Here is a 24492-nt window from a genome sequence, read left to right as displayed (position 1 = left end):
CGTGGGCCACCATGCCTTGCCAGTAAGGGATATCTTTTGTCAGATTAAGTTTGTCATAGAATAAAAAGAGGAGAACAGCCCCTGTTTGGCCTTTGCATTTCACAATAGACTCTCCAAACTCTAGACACCATCTGGAGAATCAAACCTTTGAATTTCAAGAGCTAATGTTTTCAAAACAATTTTTAAAGATTTTAGGCTAATTTATTTTGTGCAATTTATTTTGAAATGCCTCAAAAAGTTACATGAGTTGATGGATTAAAAGAGGGGTGGATAGATGGATGAATAGATGGTGAACAAGTAGAGTAAAATGTTCATGTTCATGGCAGAATTTTGATGGTGGGTGTATGTGTATACCATACAATTCTTTCAACTTTCCTACATGTTTGAAATGTTCATGATAAAATGTTAGGGGAAAAGTCTGAATCAAGGCATAAAAACTTATACCAAGAATAACTATAAAACAAATGAGTAGATGAAGAGTCAGTGTAACCTGTCCTTACCACTTTCACCATCTGCCCTAGAAGAGAAAGGTTTTATGCCTCAGGAAAATGAAAATGAATCAGGCAAAAAGAGTACTGCCTGGATGTTTCTCAGTTCTCATGAGGAAATGGAGCCCTACTCCCCTACATTTTGTTTTGTTTTGTTTTGTTTTTGAGATGGAGTCTCACACTGTCACCCAGGCTGGAGTGCAGTGATGCGATCTTGGCTCACTGCAACCTCTGCCTCCTGGGTTCAAGCGATTCTCCTGCCTCAGCCTCCCAAGTAGTTGGGACTACAGGCATGAACCACCAGGCCCGGCTATTGTTTTTGTATTTTTAGTAGAGACGGGGTTTCACCGTGTTGGTCAGGCTGGTCTTGAACTCCTGACCTCAAATGATCCGCCTGCCTCAGCCTCCCAAAGTGCTGTGATTACAGGCATGAGCCACCACACCTGGCCCCTATTCCCCTACTTCTAGGTACTCATCTGTCATCTTCCAAATTGATTACATTGAACATCAAAGAGCAGAGTCAGCTCCAGCCTTACTGGGTTAAGTCCAGGGAAGGTGCAAGCCTTGAAGAGAATTTCTCCATACCACCATGGTACACGGCTGTGACATGGCCTTAGGATTTGTCTAAATAGAGAGGTCCTGAGACAACTCAACCTTAGAGTGGTGTGGAAGCAGAGCCAGAAATTTCCTATGTTCCTGGGAAGGATGAAAGAGTGGCTAACTGAGGGTTTGAGGAGGCCTCAGAGTCAAACTGAGGAGGATGTAGTGTTTACCACATGGCCCTAAGGACTAGAGATGTACTGAGTGACCTGGAAGCTTTGGCGATTGCCAGTGAGGATATAGGCCAATGAAAAAACCCGTAAGAGATAGACTACATCAGTGCCAATGGCAGTGTCAGATGGGGGATCACTGTAACCCTGATGCCTCCACCCCAAAGTTGCCAGAAAAATACAGAATATCCAGTCAAATTTGAATTTCAGATAAACAACAATTTTTTGTATGTTTGTCTCATACAATATTCTGCCGCTTATCTGAAATTTAAACTTAGGTGGACATCCTATATTTCTATATGCTACATCTGGCAACCCTATTTTACCCAGATTATTTCACAAAATCTGTTCCACAAATCCCTAGGTACCATTATGTCAAGGGACAGGGGATAATTCTTGCATACCACTGCACAGAAAATATAAATTGCCTGAGAAAACACTGAAGTGACTGAAATTTTCTGCAGTCAACTAGATAAATTATTTTCCAAAGGACAAGCTAGAGGTCCTAGAATGGAACTAAATTTAGTTTAGAAAACAAAGAAAATTACTATTTTGTACTAACGAGTTATGTGGTTTAAAATACTTTATTTGCTTCAATCTGAACTTCATAACAGCCCCATAAGAAGAGGCAGCTTTAATGTTAATGAGGACAAAGTTGAATTTAGAGATGGCAAATGACTTGCTCACAATTATGATGTGACAAGTGGGTGGCTGAACCCATATCAGAGCTCATTTAGTCTTCCTGGTTTACTTCCCCCAAAGAACCTTTTATCTATGTGGGTAGACATAAATAACACACCTAAAAATTATAGCAGGAGACATCATTTACCAATGATGGAAAAGCAATGCAGGAGCCTAAGCCATTAGGAATATGATTCAGGGAAGTTTTATGGGAATTAAGCGTTTTTGAGGGATAGATATGAGGTGGCTTGACCTTTGACGTTGTATCCAAACAAAATCTTAACAAATTCCCACCATGGCATGCCTAGAGATTAATTTCTATTTCCAAAATAGAAATTAGTGGTCAGAAAAGAGAAATTCAGTCTTTAAAAACTGTAGTAGTCAGAAAAGAGAAAATTCAGACTTCAAAAACTGTAGTGGTTAGAAAGGAGAAATTCAGCCTTTTAAAATTGTAATCTGTGTTTGAGTTTTTTTTTTTTAATTATTTTCTCTGGAAGGAAATTAGCTGCTGATCATTTTATAGCAATGCAGATCATTCTGTTTTTCTCTTGTACTTTGCTCATGTGTTGACTTCACCTTCATTCATGTATGCATTTTTTTTTCTTTGAGATGGAATCTGGCTCTGTTGCCCAGGCTGGAGCGCAATGGTGAGATGTTGGCTCACGGAAACCTCTGCCTCCCGAGTTCAAGCAATTCTCCTGTCTCAGCTTCCTGAGCAGCTGGAGTTACAGGTGTGCACCACCACGCCCAGCTAATTTTTTTGTAATTTTAGTAGAGGTGGAGTTTCACCATGTTGGCCAAGCTGGTCTCAGACTCCTGACCACAAGTGATCCACCTGCCTCGGTCTCCCAAAGTGCTGGGATTACAGGCGTGAGCCATTGCACCTGACCAATGTATGCATTCTTATATTAAATACTTATTGATTATTGTCTGTGGATCAAGTATTGTGCTAAGTACTAGAATATGAAGATGAGCAGAAGGCACATCTCAGTTGTATTTTCTGTTTTCTGAATATAAAATCTGAGCATTAGAGGGGACCACTCCATTGATGATGGAATCTTTTCTGCATCATTCCTGCCAAGGGGTTGTCCAGATTAGCTTGGACACTTCAGGTGAAAGAGAACTACCTTCTTCCGGAGGCAATATAATTCAACACCATATCTACAGATTTAGACACTATTTTTAAATACCTATAGTTATAATTATAAAAATTAAGAGACTAGGCATGGTGGCTGACACCTATAATCCCAACAATTTGGGAGGCTGAGACGGGGGAATCACGTGAGCCTAAAAGGTTGAGGCTATAGTGAGCCACGATTGCACCACCACACTCCAGCCTAGGTGACAGAGCAAGACCCTGTCTCTAAAATAATAATAATAATAAACAAAATTAAAAAATTAAGAAAGAACATGTGCATATAAAGATGATGTAGGTATATGGAAAGGCTATGGTAAGGACTCAAAACATGGGTGATACAAGGAATACATACCAGAAGTGTTTTGTCTGAAAATAAGCCTGACTCAAAAAAATCTCCCAATATGCTAGCCTAAAAAATTGCAAACATTTGCTAACTCAGTTTTAATGACCAACATTTGTTTTAAAAAGAAATCAGAATAGCTATCTTCCTCACTGGATAAAAAAAGGAATAATTGATCTTATTTTTTTGCTACTTATTCTAGAGTCCCATAAGAAAACATATTTACATACTTTGTGAGTTATGCCTCACTCTCCCTACAAGTACAAAATAAAGTAAAAAGCGTTTTTATTACATTTCATCTAGAAGGTGGACATGAGAATGATATGAACATTCTTCAGCAAGAGCTTACAGTGTCCATTTTGCTAATACTGTTCCCATGCCCATTCAAAAATATTTTCAATCAAACTAGAAACAAGAAGATTTACTTGAGAAAGAAGGCTTATTGATGCGTTAGATTCCAAAACCCAGCTTGGGTTGAGATGTCCCTAGGAGACATCCACATCCTCTCACAAAGCTAAACAGATCAAGAACATAATGAACACATTTGCTAAACAACTCTTATGAACATGTTATCTATGGTATCTCTCAAGCCCAATATTTTGTTTCCTTAACATTGTCATGAGTTAACACATTTCTTAACTCACAGGCTTACGCTGTTCTTCTTCTTACATTAAAAGGAATACCTATCCAAAACTTCTTCAGATTTACTTGCTGAAGTCATGCAAGTCTGGAAGAAGACAAAGGTGGAGTGATAATTCTAAAAGTAAGGATAATACCTTTGGCTTTAAGTGTCCATTCAGTAGAAACCCTGAGACCTCAAGTTCTTTTTCTTCTCTTTGTAGGGTTCTAGGAAGACTTATATTCTTCTAATTAATGCTTATAATTTCCACACAGATGCCACTTTTCACTTCAAGTCTTGGTTGCTTCCCCCACCAAGCCTCCCAGTGTTGTCATCTTCTCCCCTGCCCACCCCATTGACCCAAACTGGAGCTGCCAGGACTGCTGTGTTCACTGAGGCAGAGAGAATCCTCTTCTACCTACTGCTTACATCTTCCAAAAGACAATCTGCGTCTCCCAGTTTTCTGTCACTCTTTCTTTTGTGGAACATGGGACAAATTCTCCCAGTGATAGAACAGATGACTTCTGAGTAAATAGAAAGCATCCTACTCAAAAGCATGTCTTACCAACAAGAATGGAGCCTCAGTTTATATCCCCCCTTGCACCACTTCTGTCCTGTATAGAAATTTCTGCCCAACAGGTGGGTGGCTTTCAAAATTAGGGAAATATTTTCTCTCCCTTAATTTTTATGAGTTTTAATTATTTTATCTTAGGAACCAATTTTAGTTCACAGACCTATGTCTCTGTTTTCCTGGGTTGTCTGGTGGTGCACTTTATTAGAAAATAGAGTTCAAGCTGGGCATATGCAGTGAGATCTCCTTATCTGGATGTATGCCTGATACTCATGTAGAGTGGAATCCTTTAAAAATCCTTGTAATGAATGGAAGGAGAAATATGTCATAAATTAATCATGGGATCAAATTAACTCTATGGCGATATTTTGGGAAATACAACCTGGCCTATTTATCCACTAATCTGTTTAATTTGGAGGGCTTATAATACTTTCAGAATCAGAAGACTAAATACTAATAGCCAAGCTTTAGAGATAATAGAAAGATACACGACTCATTTAAATAACTTCACCCATGTTGCCAGTAATGAGCTTCAAATGCCATAAGGTGCAGCAGCTGAGCTGACAGGCTCCTCACTGCCTGAGAACTTGCAGGCAGAGCTTTTCAGCCAGCTATCCAAAGGCTTCCCAATAAAGCTAAACAGATCCTCACACAACAATGCAACATTTTTTTCTTTTTTTTTTTATTGTTATACTGTAAGTTTTAGGGTACATGTGCACAATGTGCAGGTTTGTTACATATGTATCCATGTGCCATGTTGGTGTGCAGCACCCATTAACTCGTCATTTAGCATTAGGTATATCTCCTAATGCTGTCCCTCCCCCCTCCCCCAACCCCACAACTGTCCCCGGAGTGTGATGTTCCCCTTCCTGTGTCCATGTGTTCTCATTGTTCAATTCCCACCTATGAGTGAGAACATATATCCAGAATCTACAATGATCTCAAGCAACATTTTTTTTCTAGCAGAAAAAATAGATCAAAACATTCCACAGCTACAACCTTTGAAATTAGATAATGAGATTCAAAGAGGAAGTCAGTTATTGTATGAGAAAACCATTAAAGAGAATGTCGAGGCTCAAGCTCATCCTACTAGCATGATGATGATGATGATGATGATAGTGTTGTGTTGGTTTAGCACTTTATATTTACAGAGTGCACTTTCTCTCACTTTGTATAATTAACACAACCCATTGTACTGATAAGAAAACAAGATTTTGATTAAAAAAAAAAACAGCATTCAAAAAAAGGGAAATAAGAAAAGGAAAGCCAGATTCTTTTTCCCCAACAGTGTGGTTACAGAAAACATGTGTCAATTTATGGTAGTTTGCAAGAAGTTTTTCCCTCACAATCATTTGAAGTGTCATAAGTATATATTAATCTCTGAACCAACCAAAGCAATTTCTCATGGCTTTTTACCTTGGGAAGAGTGTCCAGGTCTAGAACTTGTCCCCAGCCATTGGGAGTTCTTCCCTTAACTTGTATCAAAAGTCATTAAAAGCCCATTTCTAGTTCTGCCCCTTAGTTAAAATCAGAAGTAATGGAATCCAAAGACAGGATGGGACTTTTAGGCAAATTCAATTCTGGCGGGTCTGCTTAAAATTTGGGTGCTTTTCCCTTTCACTCTCAGGTTTCATCCTTGTTTTCAAGCATTATTGGAACTGTATTTGTTTATCCAAGAAATACATTTCAAGCATCCTGTCCCTTTCTTTTATATTTGAAGATATATGACTGCAGGTTAATATATTATTTCATAATTTTCTCATAGTACTTGGACTATAACTTGGTTATATATAACTTTCATTTAACATTCATTTTGGAATCTCAATGTCATTCTCACTTAGGCAGTTATTTTTCCTTTGCCTACAAGATTTTAAATGATCTTTGGTCACTAACTTTCTACTTCTTCAACTATCCCAGAATATAAAAGCATACTTTCATGCTCATGGAGTTCCTCATGTTCATCAATAGTGGTTTTCTGTTTCCTCAAAGCAGTGAGTCAGTCTCTGTTCATTTCTCTTATAGTAATTATTCTTCTTTACATATTCTTGGCAATAGTAGTTGAACAAAAAGGGAACTTGACATACATCTCAGGCTCTTTCACTAAATAATATCTGTTTTATTCAGTCACATCCCATAAAGTCATAAAGAAACCAATTTCCTGCTCCTGGAAAGGGAATCTACCTTATTGCTCTTAGGCTAACTTCATTCAGTGTGAAAACGAGAGAAGCCTTCTTCATTCCCTCTCATTGGCTCACCCTTGTCTTAACCAAATAGAAATTTTCTTATATTTTCCCTTTCTATCAATATCTCAGCAAAAATGTGAAGGTGTTTGTTTTGTTTTGAATATAGGGTTTCTTTCTGCAGAGTGCTATTGTGTAAATAGTAGCTCAGCAGGGATTCCACCTGGAAACTAAGCCATGCTTACTCAAAGAATCAAATATTTGAAATACCTGCAGAGGACAATTGAGGAGGATATGCCAGTGGTCTATTGGGATAAAGAATGTAGACTCCTGGGGGCTGTTCTGGGAGAATTTACCTGGGGGAGAGAATCAAGTCATAGTGGCTTGATCCAAGTGTGGTGCTTTTAGCTCAAAGAGGAGGAGTTAGTCTGATGACAGTATCATTCCTGACACCAGCTGGAGCTCTGATCTAGTCTTCAAGTAACTCTGATGTGAGAGAGGGAAAATTAAAAGTAGAAAGTACAGGGCAATTGTTTTCATTAGACAGATTTGAGTTTAGGTCCAGAATCTAAATCCCATTAGCTGTACAATCATGAGAAAATTGTTTAGCCACATTGAACTCCAGTTTCCCCATCTGTAGAGGGATAAAGATGAAATGGGCTAATGAATAGAAATACTTTGCAAAATGCTGGCCAAGAGTAGGTGCTCAATACACAGCAGCTAAAACTTGAACAACGACAAACTGAAAGGACCGTGACCCTCTGGCAAACACTGGAAGTGCAAGCTAAAGTTGGAAAAGAAGAAGTCTCTTCACCTCGGTTGCAAGAGCAATAGTAGTTGGTTGCATTTGGAGTTCTCAAAGACATATTCCACACTGAGCACACTTGGCACAGTGAGTGGTACCTAATGGTGCTCCTGAGAGTGGTACAGCAAACTTTGAGAAGCAAGGACAGTTTGAGCACTGGAAGACTTTCAGCAGTCAATAACTTCATGACACCAGGATGGGTAAGACCAAATGGTAGCTTCCATACAAGAACTGAGAGATTAACCTTAAGAGTGTACATTTGATACTCCTCTGCAGACTCTGAGAACTATTTGTAGAGGAATTATAGGGATAAATCGATTGTATATTCAGTGTTACCATGTCTCATGAAACCAAATTGTTTACTACTGTTGCTTTCTAGAAAATTCTATGTTGTGATACTTATACCTTCATGGAACACTTTATACCCCATCCTCAAGAAATCCATGAGTACCTCATAATCCATATGAGAGAAAACACATAGCAACATAAGTGATCACAAAAAACAAAGTGATAAAGTCTATAAATGACATATAAAGAAGATAAAGATGGACAAAGCAGGGAGGGGGCTGAGTAACGCCATGTGGGACTAGAGAGGATGAAAAGGTCTCAAAATGAGAAAGGTTTGAATTACGATAAAAAACGCAATTCATCAAATGGGCAAGGAAGCAAGGATTTCCAGAAAGAGTAAACAGCATGTGAAATGATAGCACAGGAAACTTCATGGTTTGTTAAAGGCTTATGGGTAGCTAGAACACAGGGTGCACTTTGGGAAATAGCAGAATATATAGAAGACACTAAAACACTACAGGAAAAATATGTACAAACTTGGCTTTCTATGCTGATACAACTTTGTGAATTTAGGCAATGTTTTAAAATTTCTATGAGCCTTAATTTCCTCATCTGGAAAATATGGATAAAGACAGTCATATTTAAGTGTTGTTGTAGGTAGAAAACAAAATAAAATATTTACCCCAATACGTATTTACCCCAACAAGTATTACATCCTTCTTCTACTGTTTTGTTCTAAATGTGGCAGAAGCTATATCTTGGAGGAATGTATATATGATGCAAAGGCATTTGGTTTCAATGATGTGTGTAAAGAGATCTACTTTTAAGTTTTAAGCACATTTAGGCTTTAAGTACATTAGTAAGATCTATGTTGATAGAACGAAGAAAAGGAAAAAAGTCCAAAGATATAATAAAGTCAGATTAGACCTTCCCTTAGGAAAGGTCCAGAGTGAAGGAAAGACGGCACTATTCTGTGAATGGTGCCACCTGAGTGGTGCAGCATGGTGGCCCTGAAGGAATCCAGGATTCCCCCAAATTTGAATGATTGGGTGCCTAGTGATTCATTCACCAGCATAGAAAATGTGTGTGTGGTGGCCAGGGTGAGGGAGAGATGACAAGCAGATAAGCAGGAAATATATTGAATTCACTTCAGGAAAGACTGAGTGGAAAGAAAGTACGTGTAGAAAAGCACTCCATGTTTAGTAAGTGCATGTGTCTGGAGTCATTGTCATATAGTTTGTAGTTTAATGAGCCCAGGACAGATCCTTAAGTAACACTAATGCAGCACAACCAGGTGATGTAAGGGAAGCCAGTGAAGGTGAGTGAGAAGGAGAGACCAGAGAAAAAAAGCAGGAAGGGGTGGTGAGGGTGTCCAGGAATTAATATTATAGATGTCAGGCTGGGCGCCGTGGCTCACACCTGTAATCCCAGCACTTTGGGAGGCCGAGGCACGTGGATCACGAAGTCAGGAGATCGAGACCATCCTGGCTAACACGGTGAAACCCTGTCTGTACTAAAAATACAAAAAATTAGCCGGGTGTGGTGGTGGGCACCTGTAGTCCCAGCTACTCGGGAGGCTGAGGCAGGAGAATGGCGTGAACCCGGGAGGTGCAGCTTGCAGTGAGACAAGATCGCACCACTGCACTGCAGCCTGGGTGACAGAGCGAGACTCTGCCTCAAAAAAAAAATATAGATGTCAAAGTAGTAAGACATTTTAAGAAAACTGAATGACTAAATAGTGTCAAATGCAAATAAGAAGACAAGTGAAAAGTAAAATGCAAAATGACCATTGGATTTATCCAGATAGAGGTTATTAATGGTATGATAGGAGAGGGAAAGTTTTGGATGCTGTGATCAATGAGCTTGGCTATGTTGTGTAAGAGTGAGTTCAAACATTACCCATCAAAGAAGAGGGGGTCTCATATATGTTTGAAGCGGAGGAGAACGGTACATATTTTGAGCTGGTGAGAGGTGATGGAGAGATTGGAGATACAGGAACCCCCACACTGTTAAGTGATTGGTCCTATACAGTGGTGGTTTTCAAACTCAACTCCGTCCTCACTACTACTCTGCAACTCATTTTCGTTTTACTTATCTATTCTGTCTCCCTGCCTTCCAACAGTCATTTCATATCTTCCCCAATTCCCTTAAGCCTTGGGTCTCACCTCTTACCCTCTCAGTCTCTGTAGATGTCTTTACCTCACACTTCACAAAGAAAATAGAAAACATCAGCTAAGAATCTGCTGCCCTTTGACCGGAAGTGTGAAGTGCAGGAGAATGAGCAAATTTCCTCGATGAGGTCATAGGAGAATCAGTGTCTTAGAGACAGAGACACAAGTTTCAGTGAAGTCCCAAAAGGAGACATAATCTATAGCTGGGAGGATGGTAATAAGGATGTAGAAGAGGTTTTTGCCATGTAAAGGAGGACCAAGAAGACGAATGAACAGAACTGCAAGGAAGGTCAGTCATGAGCAAATGGGTCTTAGAGAATGATAATGGGAGATATGAGGATGAGGGTACCAGAGGGAATTGATATTATCACCATGAAATTTCTTTCTGTGGTTAGACAAGAAGGTGGCTGGAAAAAGCACACATTTCCATGAAGGAATAAATTTCTAGTTGGGAGTCAGAGGTGTATATGTGAGGGCTTGGAGTTGGGATGGGAAGAGCAGAAGAAAACAGAAGAAAGAGGCCTTATTTGACCTCTTAACCATTAGTACACATTCATCTGTAACTCCAAAAATAAAGACAACCTGTTCAGGAAGAAGTGAGTTTTTAGACAGGAGAAAGTGACTAAATGCAGAAAGCACACAACACTGTTCATGACATGAATGAAAGAAAGAGGTACAGGAGTATCCACAGCATATTAAGTGAAGAGGGTAAGTTAACAAGACAGGTGTGTGTGTGTGTGTGTGTGTGTGTAAACACAGAGGTATCCCAAATGCTAAGAGATGGTCTCTGTAGGTGGTGAGCCTACTGGTGGTTTCAGAGGCAGTTCTATGTTTAGTGAACCCTGAGGCCTATACAATTCTGGGATTTCCTTTAAAAGAAAAAAGAAATAAATTTATGGATGCAAATTAGTTATAAAAGTAAATATTTGTTTAAGGGAGCCCACGCTCCATTATCTCCATTATCTCTGTGTTTATCCATATACGTTTTCAACACTGAGTAAGAACTTCTTTAGAAAGAAGAACTAATGTTATTTTTAAAAAGAAGTATAAATTACTTTTTAAAATGCCGGCCATGCTCTCAAACTACTCACATTAGATTTTTTTTTTTTTTTTAGTAAGAATCATGAAAGATAGTTTTTAATTGGGAGGATTACAGAGTTTAAGAGTTCATGTTGTCATAGGATGCATGTCAAGAAAGTCATCTGTAAAATTCCTAGCTTGAGGCTACCCTTGAATTTTATTTGCTTATATAAAGCACCATAGACAAATACCCTGAAACAAGTGGAAGTTCAAAGTCAAACCACTCCTTTAATCAGTGAAACCTTGCTTTTTCTTACAAAAATACAAAACGAAACAAAAACAACTCCAAAAAATCGTTGACATGAGTTGTGCTGATTCTGGTAACCCGATTTAAATGGGTTAATTCTTCCCAGGAAAGAGTTGTCCCTGCATTAAACATTCTTTCTAGTAGCATGATCTCCTCACCTTCTTGTAGTCACAGCTGCCTGGACACTTTAAACTGGAAAGTGCCAGCAAAGTCTTCTGCTGAAGAATTTCTTTAGTAACAGGAAGTGGCTGTGTGAGAGAAGTTTTATACTGCTTCACTTTATCCTCTCAGCTGACAAGGAAGTACGTGACTGACTGTAAATGACTTGGGGACTGTCCCCACAAATTCTTCTTGATGAATAAACTGCTGAAGGGTACATCGAGATAAGGAGAAAAAAGGTGTTTTCTTACCTTTGGAGAACATAGATTTCTGTGAGTTGGCATGGCCTCTGGGGTGAACCGTTTTGGATGAGGAGAAGCATTTCTCTCAATCAGATCCTGGATTCTTTTGTCCAGCTCCATGCTTTCACATCTGCCCAGAAAGACATGGGAAAGTTACATTATACAAAGGTAATTAAAAATTATTCAGGCGTAGAGTGAGTTTATGGATGACATGGAGGTGTTATTTATGTATGATACTTCTCTACGATCTCCCAAACTCTAATCTCATTATGTTTTCATTAGTCCATGCCATGAGAGCACTTTGAAAGAGCATTCGAATTTAATTTTCCCTTACAAAGGAAGATACGGACAAGTTTAGGAATTTTCAGTCCGAGAACAATGGCAAGAATTGAATCGAACACTCAGAGTGAGCCAGGTTCTTTCATGCATTTTCTTATTCAATGTGCACAGCTACCTATTAAAGTAGTCACTGTTCCAGGCATTAGACAGGTAAGTAAACTTGAGTTTAGGAAGTTAACTAATTTACTAACTTAAGTGAAGTCAAACTGAAACTTCGGCAGCGCCAAGATCAAACTCAGACCTGTAGAATTCCACAGTCTGTCTCAACCATTTTTGCTGTATGTCTTCAATTAACCTGAAAACAAATCCCTAAGCAGCTACTTGCCACCAAATGGAAATAATATATTACAGCTGAAGAGTATCTGGAAGCCCCCTTAGGAGAATCTAGTCCAGCTGCTTCCCAGAGGGAGTTGCTGACAGTCACATGGCCATTAGCTGATAACACCAAGATTTAAACCAGAGCTTCCTACTCAAATCAAATTTTTATTTTTCCTTTATACCAGGGGTCCCCAACCCCCACTGCCAGTCTGGGGCCTGTTAGGGCCACACAGCAGGAGGTGAGAGGCAGGCAAGTGAGCAAAGCTTTATCTGTATTTACAGCCCCTCCCCATGGCTCACATTACCCTGTGAGCTCCACCTCCTGTCAAACCAGCAGTGGCATTAGATTCTCATAGGAGCGCATATCCTATTGCGAACTGCATATGAGAGGGGTCTAGGCTGTGTGAACCTTATTGTGAACTGCACATGTGAGGGATCTAGGCTGCCTGCTCCTTATAAGAATCTAATGCCTGATGATCTGTCACTGTTTCCCATCACCCCCAGATGGGACCATCTAGTTGCAGAAAAACAAGCTCAGGGCTCAGGGCTCCCACTGATTCTACATTATGGTGAGTTATATAATTATTTCGTTATATAATACAATATAATAATAATACTAACACAGTGCACAGTCAACGTAATGTGCTTGAAACCATCCTACCCCCTGCCCCAGTCCATCGAAAAACGGTCTTCCATGAAACAAGTGCCTGGTGCCAAAAAGGTTGGGGACTACTGCTTTATACGATGTTGGTATAATGGAGAAATTTTCTCATTAAAAACACAACTCACAAGGAAAAATGAATTAATTGTGTGATATTTTTTTTTCTCTCTCTCTCTCTCTGTATATATATTTTTTGCCTGCCTCATCATATCTCACCCCCTGAAAATAACCTCTTGGATTGAGGGAGGAGTTCTTGCAGGAGTACTTCTCAAAGTTGTCTCCAAATAAAATAAATAACTAGATGGATGGCCTAATCAAATGCCTGTATGGCAGAGGTTGCTAGTGTTGTCTGCTCAATCCACCACCCTTGTTGAGAGTAGCTCACAGGAGTAGGCTCTGACAGCCATGTTTGCATTGATATGACTTGAACTTGCCTTTTGGTTATAACTGATTGGACCAAGAGTAAACAACTGATCCCAGTTTGGCCAGTGGGATTCTCCTCTGTGTCTGGAGCGAGCTGAGAATGAAGCATATGGGTAGAGAAATGCGGAGCTGAGAGATGTAGAGAGTCCTGACAATTTTCTAGTTCAGAATCAGCCCCTTCTAAGGCCTGACTACCTTCCAACTTTTAGATTCTGTGAAACACTCCATGTCATTATAATGAATTCGCTCTCATTATTTTTAAAGCTAGCTTTGCTTGGTTTCTGTTATCTATAATCAAAAATCCCTATATATGCACCTTGACTTTCATATTTATATTGTTTCTTTCAGGCTGTGAAATACCTGTACATCATGTGCCATTTATGATCCCATTGTAAAATATGGGCTGCTGGGTCTACGGTAAATCCTTCATGGTGCAAAAGGTGGCATATGCATAACAATGAGTTTGGACCTATCTTCAGGTTTTTTCCACAAACCTGTGAGGGGGAAAGCCACAAAATTTGTTTACTAACTGCCCTAAATCCTTCAGGTTAATTAGATTCCCAAGTAGCAACAGAATTGGACTAGTCTAAATGTTAAGCTCTTGAGGCAGCTTTCGGACCTATTCTGAACCAGACTTGCCTGCCAAGATGTCACAAGACTTTCTGGTCCTACCTTCCTCTGTGACAGAAAAGTTACTGAGCCACTTCAATCCCAGGCAGGATCATTTGGAGATAAAACTCATCATGATCTACAAGTCCTCAAATGATCTCGTTTTCTTGCTATCTTTCTAGTCTCACCTTCTACTCCCTTCCTGTTCTTTTTCTTCCAGACACGTTTGCATCATCAAACTTTATGGAACATACCAAGCAGTTCCCACTCCAGGCCTTGGTGTTTGCTCTTCCTCTGCAAAACTTGCTCTCTCACTTCATTCAGTGCTGGCTCAAATGTCACCTTATCATGAAAGCCTCTGCTGACTAACCTATCTGAACTAGATTTCTCAGCCCCATCACTATTGTCCCTTAATTCTGTTTTATTTTCTTCTTTGAATTTTTTATTATTTTGATTTCTTATTTATTTTTCTCCTCCCTTGCCCCATCTATGTCCCAGGAAAGAGGAAAGTCCTTTGTGTTTATTCACTGCTCAGTCTCTTAGCACACAGTAGGACATCAATAAGGGTTTGTTATTGAATAAATATGACTCCAGGATGAGATTTAACTCAAAATACCTAATTATTAACTCAAATCTAACCAATAAATTAAGTGCTTATCTAAAATGTATGTAAATAAACTCAAACTCATAGGACTGATAAAGTCAAAACACAAATCAGTAAGCAAGGAAACACTAGCAGGAGCTTCAGAAAGGACACTCGAGCTCAGCTGGTGTTGCCCTCATGGCTGCCTTGTTCTTTTTCACTTGTATTATATGTGTTCTTTGATATTAAACAACAATTGAGTATCCATTATTGCAAGGTACTGACTTTTCACAGAAATAATCACATGCAGTCATCACTGTTAAAATTGTTTCAACTTCAGTGGCGAGCATGTTAGAAGCCAGCAGTTACTGCTCCCTCTTCATTTGGACAGAGTGGTGAAGGCTCAGCCTCAGAGCTGAGGCCCTGCATCCTCTCACATGAGCCTGGTTCAGCACACGTCCCTCAGGACCACAACCAAAGAGGGACGGGCCCTCAAGAGGATAGTGGTTTTCTGGGCTTGGCGCACAGTGAGACTCAGCGTGGTGACTACAGCTTCACTAACTTCAGTCACTACAGAAGGAGGAGAAGTGGCAGCAAAGAAAAAGAGAACCATATGGTGGTGACCAGACGTGGGGGCTTTGGTCACACCTATGGAGAGAGTGGGTGTCAGTGTTGACCACTGTGGGAGGGATAGGTTTTGAGCACTCAGGAATCCAGCTGGGAACTGAAAGGACACAGGAGGGGTGGAGCTCCAGGGATTGTAGCACAGTAAGGACTTGCACTCACTGTCTTTTCTCATTGCCAATATGATTGACATTGTCACTGTCACTATAATGAATATGCCTCAGAACTTGCATATGAACCCTCTGAAAGAAGCATTGTGATGCAGTAGAAAATCAACACGCTTTTAGAGTTGAACATAACAGTGGGACCTAGTGTAAGTCCTTTAGCTTCTATGAACCTTTTTGGCCTGTTTTGTAAACAGAGGAAGACAATGTAATATTGTGATGCTGACAGTAGGATTAGTGATGCCATATGTATAATGCTTAGCACAGTGCCAGGCATGCCATGGATGCTCTGTGATTGATGCTATCATTATTATTCTGAGGGTCTGGAATAGTTACCAAACATTCTAACAAACGAGTTTAGAAAGTAGGAGCCATAAATTTAGTATACCACCATAAAGAAAAGAAAAGCACAAAAAAATGTTCGTTGGGTTCAAAATATTCTCAAGAAGTTTAGTCACACCTCAAATAAATGAGAATTATGTCACCAACTTGGGCTTTATAACATTCTTAGGAAATCTTTTAGATTATTCTTTAATTAATGTAGGAATTTGTACATGAAAATATTTTACATTCTCTTTTGAATTAGTGAAATTAATTATGTTTCATAAATTTCGATTTGTCCTAGATTTATTTCACAGAAGAAAGTGCTTATCAAAGTTCATTTTTTCCTATAAAGCTCAACATTCTGACAATTGAGAGGCAGAATTAATTAAAGTTGAAAAATCCTCCTTTTTTCTTGAGATCACTTAATAATTGCATCCAACAGTGTTGTGTTCTTAATACAACACTATGACCCGAGGGTAAAACAAACAAACAAAAAACACCCTACCAAATTTTTACACACCAATAGAACAGATCCTATATAATCCTTGCATTAGTTCTGTGGGTACATAGTTGTTCCCACCTTGGGATCTGTTCCAAGAATCTGCTCAACTGATTGAGAGTTATGGCTCCAGTGATCTCTGCTCTGGGCCCTACCTCTTACTCATACATATTTTTCAGATAGGAAGCTTGAGCGTCAGCGCGGCTAAGCAGTGAGGCTAGACACCTTCTCCCAGGTCACTTGACTCATGAAGAGCAGGGTAAGAGTTCATGCTGATGCTCGTGACTTTTTACTCTACATCTGGGATCTTAGTGACCTCAGCCATTGTTAATAAAGAAGGACCGTGGAGGGCTATGTTATTTCCAAAGAATTTGTTTTAGGTTTTCCATTTTGACAGGCATTTCTGCTCTAGTTCTAAAGAAAATAACTATAGGTCCCTCCAACTGAAATGTAGCTGATTTGTAAAGTCAGCTGTTCAGAGAGGCTTGGGAGATAACATATAGGGATCAAGTCTATCTTCCATATTTTTGACCAAAGTCCATGGATGGGATTCAATCAAATTAAATACAAAATAATATGTGTGCTATGTGTTTATCGTCTCTTCCTGAAGATAGGGTCTCTAGCAAGTTCTGGACCTCTCAAAAGCTTAAAAGCCCTGACCCAACTTTAGTTACTTTCACAGGTGACTACTCTTTTTGGTCTAAGAGTACACTTTTACTATGCTTTCTTTCTTTCCTTTTTTTTAACCATGCAGGAATTATAAAAATTCAGAAATGACTCTTTGAACCAAATACTATTACTAAAATCTTGATTTAAGGGGGCCTCTTGACTAAATTATAAATGAACAGAGAATTATGGAGGCAAAATTATTAGGCTAAGAGTTTGAGGTGAGAGTGACAGAAATAAATGAAATTCAGTAAATACCTGTTGGGTCTTGGCTTCTTCACAGCTTATTTTAAACTTACATGGACAGAAACCTCCTTCCTTCCTGCCCTTCACTCACAAGAATAAATCAACATAGAAATTAAATAGAAATGATATTAATATGAATTGGATTTTATCAATAGGATAGTAGGTTTCACCAATTTGACAATGAAACTTAAAAAAAAAAAAAACTTTCCCCTAAGTTATATATTATTGTGAACTGTTTTTCCCAGACTAACATTGGGAAATAACAATCTGCCCTGAAATCTCCGTGAGCAGCCAGAGAGGACACAGGAAGAGATCAATGATTTTCAGGTGTTTGGAGCCCTCATATTTTTGTTACTTATTCAAAGGTCTCCAGTACAGAAGTCTCCAAAAAATTATCTAAAGGGTCCAATATGTTGTTGAATGTCATTGTTTAATGAGCTCATCTAAAGTTTGTTTATTTAAATTTTACTAGTTGATTAGAACCTAAATCAATAGGATTCTAAACTTGTAGAATCCTATCTGGTAGAGAAGATAATCTAAAAGTTATGGTTTACTGCCTTGAATGGCAGTTTTGTATCTAATCATCCTATTCTAACACTTCTCCACTAAATTGCGTATAAATACCCAGCTCCTCAAATGCTCCTGAAATGAGCTGTCTCATGTTTCAGGATACCTCATTAATTAATACATTAATAAAACCTTGGACATGGGTTCATTTTGTTTGCGTGAACATCATGTTTTTAACTTTTTGTAAATTATACATTAACACTCCTGGATATCAGTACTTTAAGACCACTGAACTTCGAGTTGACACTAATGATGCCTGGTGAGCATGCAACCCCAAACCACCAGACTTGGTTTTTATGGTTGCATGGTATGGTTGCCTCATTAGTATTGGCAAGTAGTGTAAATTCTAGAGGAAAATAATTACATTCAATAGGAAAAACACATAACCACAGTCTTAGAAATAACTTCAAAAATCACTTAATTGACCTCCTGCATTAACATAACAAAGAAATGAGGCTCAGCGGGGCTAAGTGATAGACAGCAAAGCCAGAATAAGAATTTAGGATGTTAGTGTTCTTTCTTCCTCCACACACTCACCTACCTCAAATGCCACATTTCTTTCCAGTCCATTACCAAGGTCACATTTTCTGCTTTGATCTTATGTCATAAACCATTATTTTCAAGAAAGACCCTGGAGAACAAAGCTCATCTTCAAATATGAGAAAAGGAAGAATTGACAGTGGATTCTTCTGTAATGGAAATGCTTCCAGATGTTCAAACATCAGGAATCTGGGTGACCCAGAATGAGAAGTGTTGTCTAAAATATGCTAATCAAGCAGCAATTTTTAGGTTTTACTTTTTGTTACTATGATTTACTCTAAGTATGCTCCCGGTGATTTTGGGAAGAAACAAGTGACTCATAAATTACTCTGTGTATGTGTGTTTTAGATGACTGAGTTCAGGTGTCTTAATTATTTGAGTAATTGGAAATATTAACAGTTGTGGCTTAAGAGTGTAGTAGAAGAGAGAGGGTTTGCTGAGAGAATTTTGAAAGTAACATTTTCCTCGGACAAGAAGGAACATTTCTAAAGTTTTACCCAAGGCTATGTGGTTTAAAAATGTAAATAGATATCGAAGAATTGTATTTGCGTGTCTGAAATGAAAGCCCAGAGAACGGGGTGGGGAATGTTTCTTATCAACCTGGGCTCTGTTACTGCCCTCAATCTGCATTCTTGGCTAGCTCCCTGTTTATTTCCTCTCTGCTTTTGTGATGTGCCAGCTCACTATACTGATGCCACAAACCTGGTCCAAACCTCTTGTGGCTGTGCCCAGGAGGACCGTGCAGGCAGAGGAGCCAGTTTGGAGCAGAGATAGAGTGCGGCTGCAGGTGCTGGTGCTAGCCCCAGTGAGAGGTTAGGAGTGAACAGAGTTGTGTAGAAACCACATCCTCCTACAGGCATCCTGCTGACATAGGTTTGGCCTTCTTCTTGGGACTGCTCTGCATGGGTGAAACAATCTCATTCACAAAACAGAGTGACAGATTAAAACAGAATATAGAGCTTTTGAAAACACAGTGTTTTAACAGAAGATATTCTGATACATGCATATCTTGGCCTTTTTTCCTGGTGTGTTTATTCATATTTAGTATCCTTTGGATTATAAACCTCACGAAGGCAGAGACAGGTTTAGCCTGCTAATCATTGTATTTTTCAGAGCCTCACAGAGCCTAATCATTGTATTTTTCAGAGCCTCACATACTTATTAAGTATTTGACGAGAGTAAATTGACAAGAATAACTAGATCTAAATTGGAAGAGGAGAAGCTCCCATTAAAAAGTCCTGTGCAAGTTGGTCCCCTGTCTTCTTCAGATGCACTCTATCTACGTTATCCATATTATGTTTTTCCTTCTCAGCCTCAGTAAATCCACTGCTGGAAAAAGGAGCTGACAAAGGCTTAACAGTTGAGTTGCATAACAGGGGACACACCTGTCTGCTACAAGCCATAGAATGTCAATGTCAGTGAACAGGGATCTGGAGGTAAACTGGAGTTGAGAAGTCCTTTCCAAGTTCCCTGGAATTAAAGCTGTAGTCAGGCCAATACTCGAAATGAATATGAATAAGGGTAGAACCTTAACTGAAGGTAAGTGTTGAGCTCAATACTCCCCAAACAAACTCTCAGAGAGTTTCTTCATAAAAGCTCAAAGAAAAATGATGTCACATTAGATTTCATGGGTAAGGTAAGCCTGGAAGACCAAGTTATGCTAAGATGTGATCTTCTACCCAGGGAGCCAGGACCCTAGTAGAGAAAAAGGACAAAACTAAGAAGAGGGTCAAACACTGTTACTCTCACTACCGTTTATTCCAAAGTTGAAAATTACACAAAATTTACCCTCTGACAGGGACACAGGAAGAACATAGCTTAATAGCATTTTGGGTCAACAGAGGGAAGCTTCCTTGTTTTTGTTGTTATTATTATTTTAGTATGGCATGCTATCATTAAGGTTATTTTTATTTATTTGAAATTCTATTTTTGTGAAGAAGCAGAGACTATAAGGAATGCACAATCAAAGACTTAGAGAATAGGAAACATTGGCTCCTAATCAACTTTATGAACAAGGCTGAGCCCCTATATTTAGGTGAAGAAAAACTTGGCATTTGATCTAACATTTGTATCACCTGTTAATGCTTTTGCACCATTGTTCTACAGTAGAAATACACTCAGATGGGTTTATTGATAAACACCTGGAAGAGAACAAAGTTAAACTAGCTATACATGCACAGAAAAATTATGTATTTTATTGTTAGTGTTCTTGGAAATAGGCATTTCAACAAGAACATTTAAATGATGTATTTTACAGTTGTGTCTACGTTGCAAAATGAAGTAGAGTATATAAGTTATGTCTGATACATTCACCTCATGTAACCACATCCTGTGTCAACTATAGTTGTCCTTTAACTTATCAAAATGTTTCTCTCAAATCTCTACCTGAATTTTAGACAGGTACAGTTCCAAGTTGTGACATTCTCTAGAAATATGAGAAGACTACATTTTGAGTCACGTCTAATAATTTTCCCAAGTATCTCATTGTTATTTATTAACTATGTATTTAAGTAAAGATTATTATCATATAACAAGACACTACTATCTTAAAATTATTCTCTCAACCCAAACCAATATTGTTAAGGCTGAGTTTCATTGGGACAAATATTTGAAAGGACTTTTTCTTTAAGACACAGCCATTGGCCGGGCGCGGTGGCTCACGCTTGTAATCCCAGCACTTTGGGAGGCCGAGGCGGGCGGATCACAAGGTCAGGAGATCGAGACCACGGTGAAACCCCGTCTCTACTAAAAAATACAAAAAATTAGCCGGGCATGGTGGCGGGCGCCTGTAGTCCCAGCTACTCGGAGAGGCTGAGGCAGGAGAATGGCGTGAACCCAGGAGGCGGAGCTTGCAGTGAGCCGAGATTGCGCCACTGCACTCCAGCCTGGGTGACAGAGCAAAGACTCCGTCTCAAAAAAAAAAAAAAAAAAAAAAAAAAAAAAAAAAAGACACAGCCATTGATAAAAATAATTTTATTCAAATCTTTGGAAATTATGACAAAGGTGGTGAGAAAGACATAATTTTTATGAGTATATCTGGCATATTAAGTTATTTAGATACCATATATTTAAGAGCTGTCTAAAAATTGTATAATAGAAATGCATTACCTTTCTATTTAATCATTAAATAACATTTATTTGAAACAACAGTTTAAATGTGCATTTTTTTCACATCTGTACTGGAATTTCCTTTCAAGACATGATTACAAGTCTTGATTCTACCTCACCAGAGTCTTTTGAGTTCGTGTGTATACAGAAAGGAGACGCCGGGCCAAGTCAAGTCTGACCGCTGAAGCAGTTTGCCAATCTCAGTCGACGCCTGAACTGTCTCTGGGTATTAAGGAATGTTAAGAAATAATGGAGTAAATTATTGAAGACATTCTTTCTGCGTGAAATATTTGGAAGACGTCGTAACAGCTTACAAAATGTCATAGGACAGCGTTAACGTCCCTTCTCATCTCTGATGAGACGTTCCCAGTCCTTTCGTGTAGCTGATAAAGCGCAAGCCACTTTTTGTCAGATCCTTTGCATTAGTTTTGTTTGAGATGGTACAGAATATGCTGAAACACATCATGATCAGTTGTTATTATGTGTAGGGTAATTCTACCTATTTGACGAGAACTGCTTCTGAAAAGCTTCAAACAATTCATCTGCCGTTGGAAAGAGTGCATTGATTTAATGACGCCTCTAGAGGGCACTCTGCACTCAGTTCAGGTCGAAAATAGTTTCTAAGATTGCTTGCGCTTTTCTCCAAGGTTTTCATTTTGAATTTTGAGTTCCTGAGAAGGGGTATGGGTGTAGAGAATTTGTGGTGTACATGGGAGTAATAATTTTAGCTCATTTCCTTTGTCTCATTTATGTTAAAACTTTTAAAAAAAATATGTAATGCTTCACAAATTTGCATTGCATCCTTTCATGTAGGCCGTGATAATTGCCTCTGTATTCTTCCAATTTTAGTATATGTGCTGCTGAAGTGAGCACAATTATTTATTCCTTAATAAATTGGTTTTTAAGTTGCAATCATTGTTGGACATTTATATAATAGACTTACATCCAATAACTTTCCTCCTATATGCTCTGTAGAAGCTTTTCAGAAACAGTTCTCATTTTATATATATGTAGAATTACCCTATACGTAATAACAACTGATCATGATTTGATTCAGAATATGTCGTATCATCTCTAACAAAACTAATGCAAGGGGTCTGACAGAAAGTGGCTTCTGCTTTATCAGCTATACAAAAGGATTGGGACATGCTATCAGAGATGAGAAGAGACATTATGTTGTCATATGTAAGCTCATTTTTATAAAAAATTGCAATAATTCATATTCATTCTCTTCTTCTGTGATCTTCATATGGATGTGAAATTGATGAGCCTGGAATTTCTTTTTGTGCCAGAAATTAGGTAGGATTCAAAGAATTGATCAAATATGGCATACTTTCAATCTCAAAATATGTAACAGTAAGAATACATGATAATTCATCAAATAAAGTAGGAATTACTAACCTATACTGATGCAAATGTTAAAATAAACATAAATGGGGATAAGAAAAGGCTTTTCTTTACATTAGAATGCCTACTGATAAGTGTAGAGAACATTATCCCATTAGAAAATCATTATTTGACAGCCGTCATAGTAATAATCTCAGTAAGAAGTATCAATAGATGCTAAGACTGGTGGCTGAAAATTTGATAAGAAATGGGATCTTTACATAATTTCATACTCCCACCACCAAGTATGTAGTGAATACTAGGGGAAGTGTAAAAGAACAACGCTACATTGGGGAATCTCGGCAGGTACCACTTTAATCAAATGATCAAGGTTAAAATCACCTGTGATGAGAAAAATCCAAACTATGATCATATGACAAGATGCATAAAAAAGTTTCACATCTGTGATATTCTTGCCAAAATTATACAACCTGAGTCAAATTACAAGGAAGCATTAGCCAAAAGAAAAATGAGAGACATTCTACAGAATATCAAGCTTATAATATTCCAGAGTGTCAGGTCATGAAAGTTAAGCCAAGACTGAGAAACTGACCCAGATTGTAAGAGAATAAAATTTATGAAAACTAAATGTAATGTAAGATCCTGGATTGGAGCCTTTTTTATGCAAAAGATATTAATAGGATAATTGGCAAAACCTGAATGGGGTTTGAAGATTAGATGTAGTACTGTATTGATGTTCATTTTCTGATTTTGATGGTTATCTTGTGGTATGTCCTTGTTTATAGGATATGCATACTAAATCATCCAGTGGTACCTTTTTAAATTTTTTTTCTTTCTCACAAAGCAGACTTTAAACTTCCAGTGGTAACTTATTTCCAAATGGCTGAGGAAAAAAATATTTTTGTGCACTTCTTAAAAATTTTTGATAAGTTTAAAGTTATTTTATAAGTGCAAAAAAGCAATTAAAATATTAAACCTAAAAAATAAGATCTGATTTGATCTTAAAATTATCTTTTGCTCAATGTAGAAATTATTTTATAAAAATGAAATTAGCCTTTCATTATGTAGCGGGAACTAAGATGCAGACCAATAAATCTTTCTTGGGGTTTACGAAATTAGTGCAAACCAAAGCAACTAAGATGATTTAGTTTTTGTTTTGTTTTTCTAAAAGGATGTGGAGGAAGAGCATTTGTGTGCATCGTATTACTGTGATGGCATATTCTAGCCCAAGGATTCTAGAAAATGAAATGAAATACTCTCACTATAATATTTAAAGTTCAAATAGTAAAAAACACAAAATAAACAAAACCCCTAAACCTTGAGTGTCTTCATCTTTGCTCTGCTTAATGGCTGGCATTTCACCTCCCTGCAGACTTCTCATAATAGACAAATAGGCTCTGTTGGAATCCTCAGATTATAGAAACCTGCCTTTGGAAATGTGAGTCAGTGCTAATATCCATGAACAATAGAAAAAAAAAACGTACACACACACAGACTTCTTCTCAGCAGGGTGCAGTGGCTCACGCCTCTAATACTAGCACTCTGGGAGGCCAAGATGGGTAGATCACCTGAGGTCAGGAGTTCGAGACCAGCCTGGTCAGCATGGCGAAACCCTATCTCTACTAAAATTACAAAAATTAGCCTGGCGTGGTGGCAGGTGGCTGTAATCCCAGCTACTCAGGAGGCTGAGGCAGG

General features: G+C 38.5%; 1 protein-coding gene and 1 non-coding gene across 5 annotated transcripts in view; both read right to left on the bottom strand.

Annotated features, from left to right (window-relative positions):
- TNIP3 (TNFAIP3 interacting protein 3) overlaps window positions 1-24492 on the bottom strand; it is a 98174-nt gene that overhangs the window by 41474 nt on the left and 32208 nt on the right. For 3 of the 4 annotated variants that reach the window (XM_055273952.2, XM_055273953.2, XM_063637942.1), the window contains exon 3: window positions 11789-11909. In XM_055273952.2, coding sequence (XP_055129927.1) covers window positions 11789-11909 — 121 coding nt within the window. Of the gene's footprint in view, window positions 1-11788; window positions 11910-18343; window positions 18471-24492 lie in introns of those variants that run through there. The other variant, XM_063637943.1, reaches the window with a different exon arrangement.
- On the bottom strand, window positions 22217-22323 carry LOC129481406 (U6 spliceosomal RNA). The gene has a single exon (XR_008657409.1). It is a non-coding gene; the product is annotated as a U6 spliceosomal RNA (small nuclear RNA).

This window comes from Symphalangus syndactylus, chromosome 4 (assembly GCF_028878055.3).
Source record: "Symphalangus syndactylus isolate Jambi chromosome 4, NHGRI_mSymSyn1-v2.1_pri, whole genome shotgun sequence".
In the NCBI taxonomy this organism is placed as follows: domain Eukaryota; kingdom Metazoa; phylum Chordata; class Mammalia; order Primates; family Hylobatidae; genus Symphalangus; species Symphalangus syndactylus.
The sequence above is the reverse complement of the archived record's forward strand: the minus strand, read 5'-3'. Positions and strand labels throughout refer to the sequence as shown.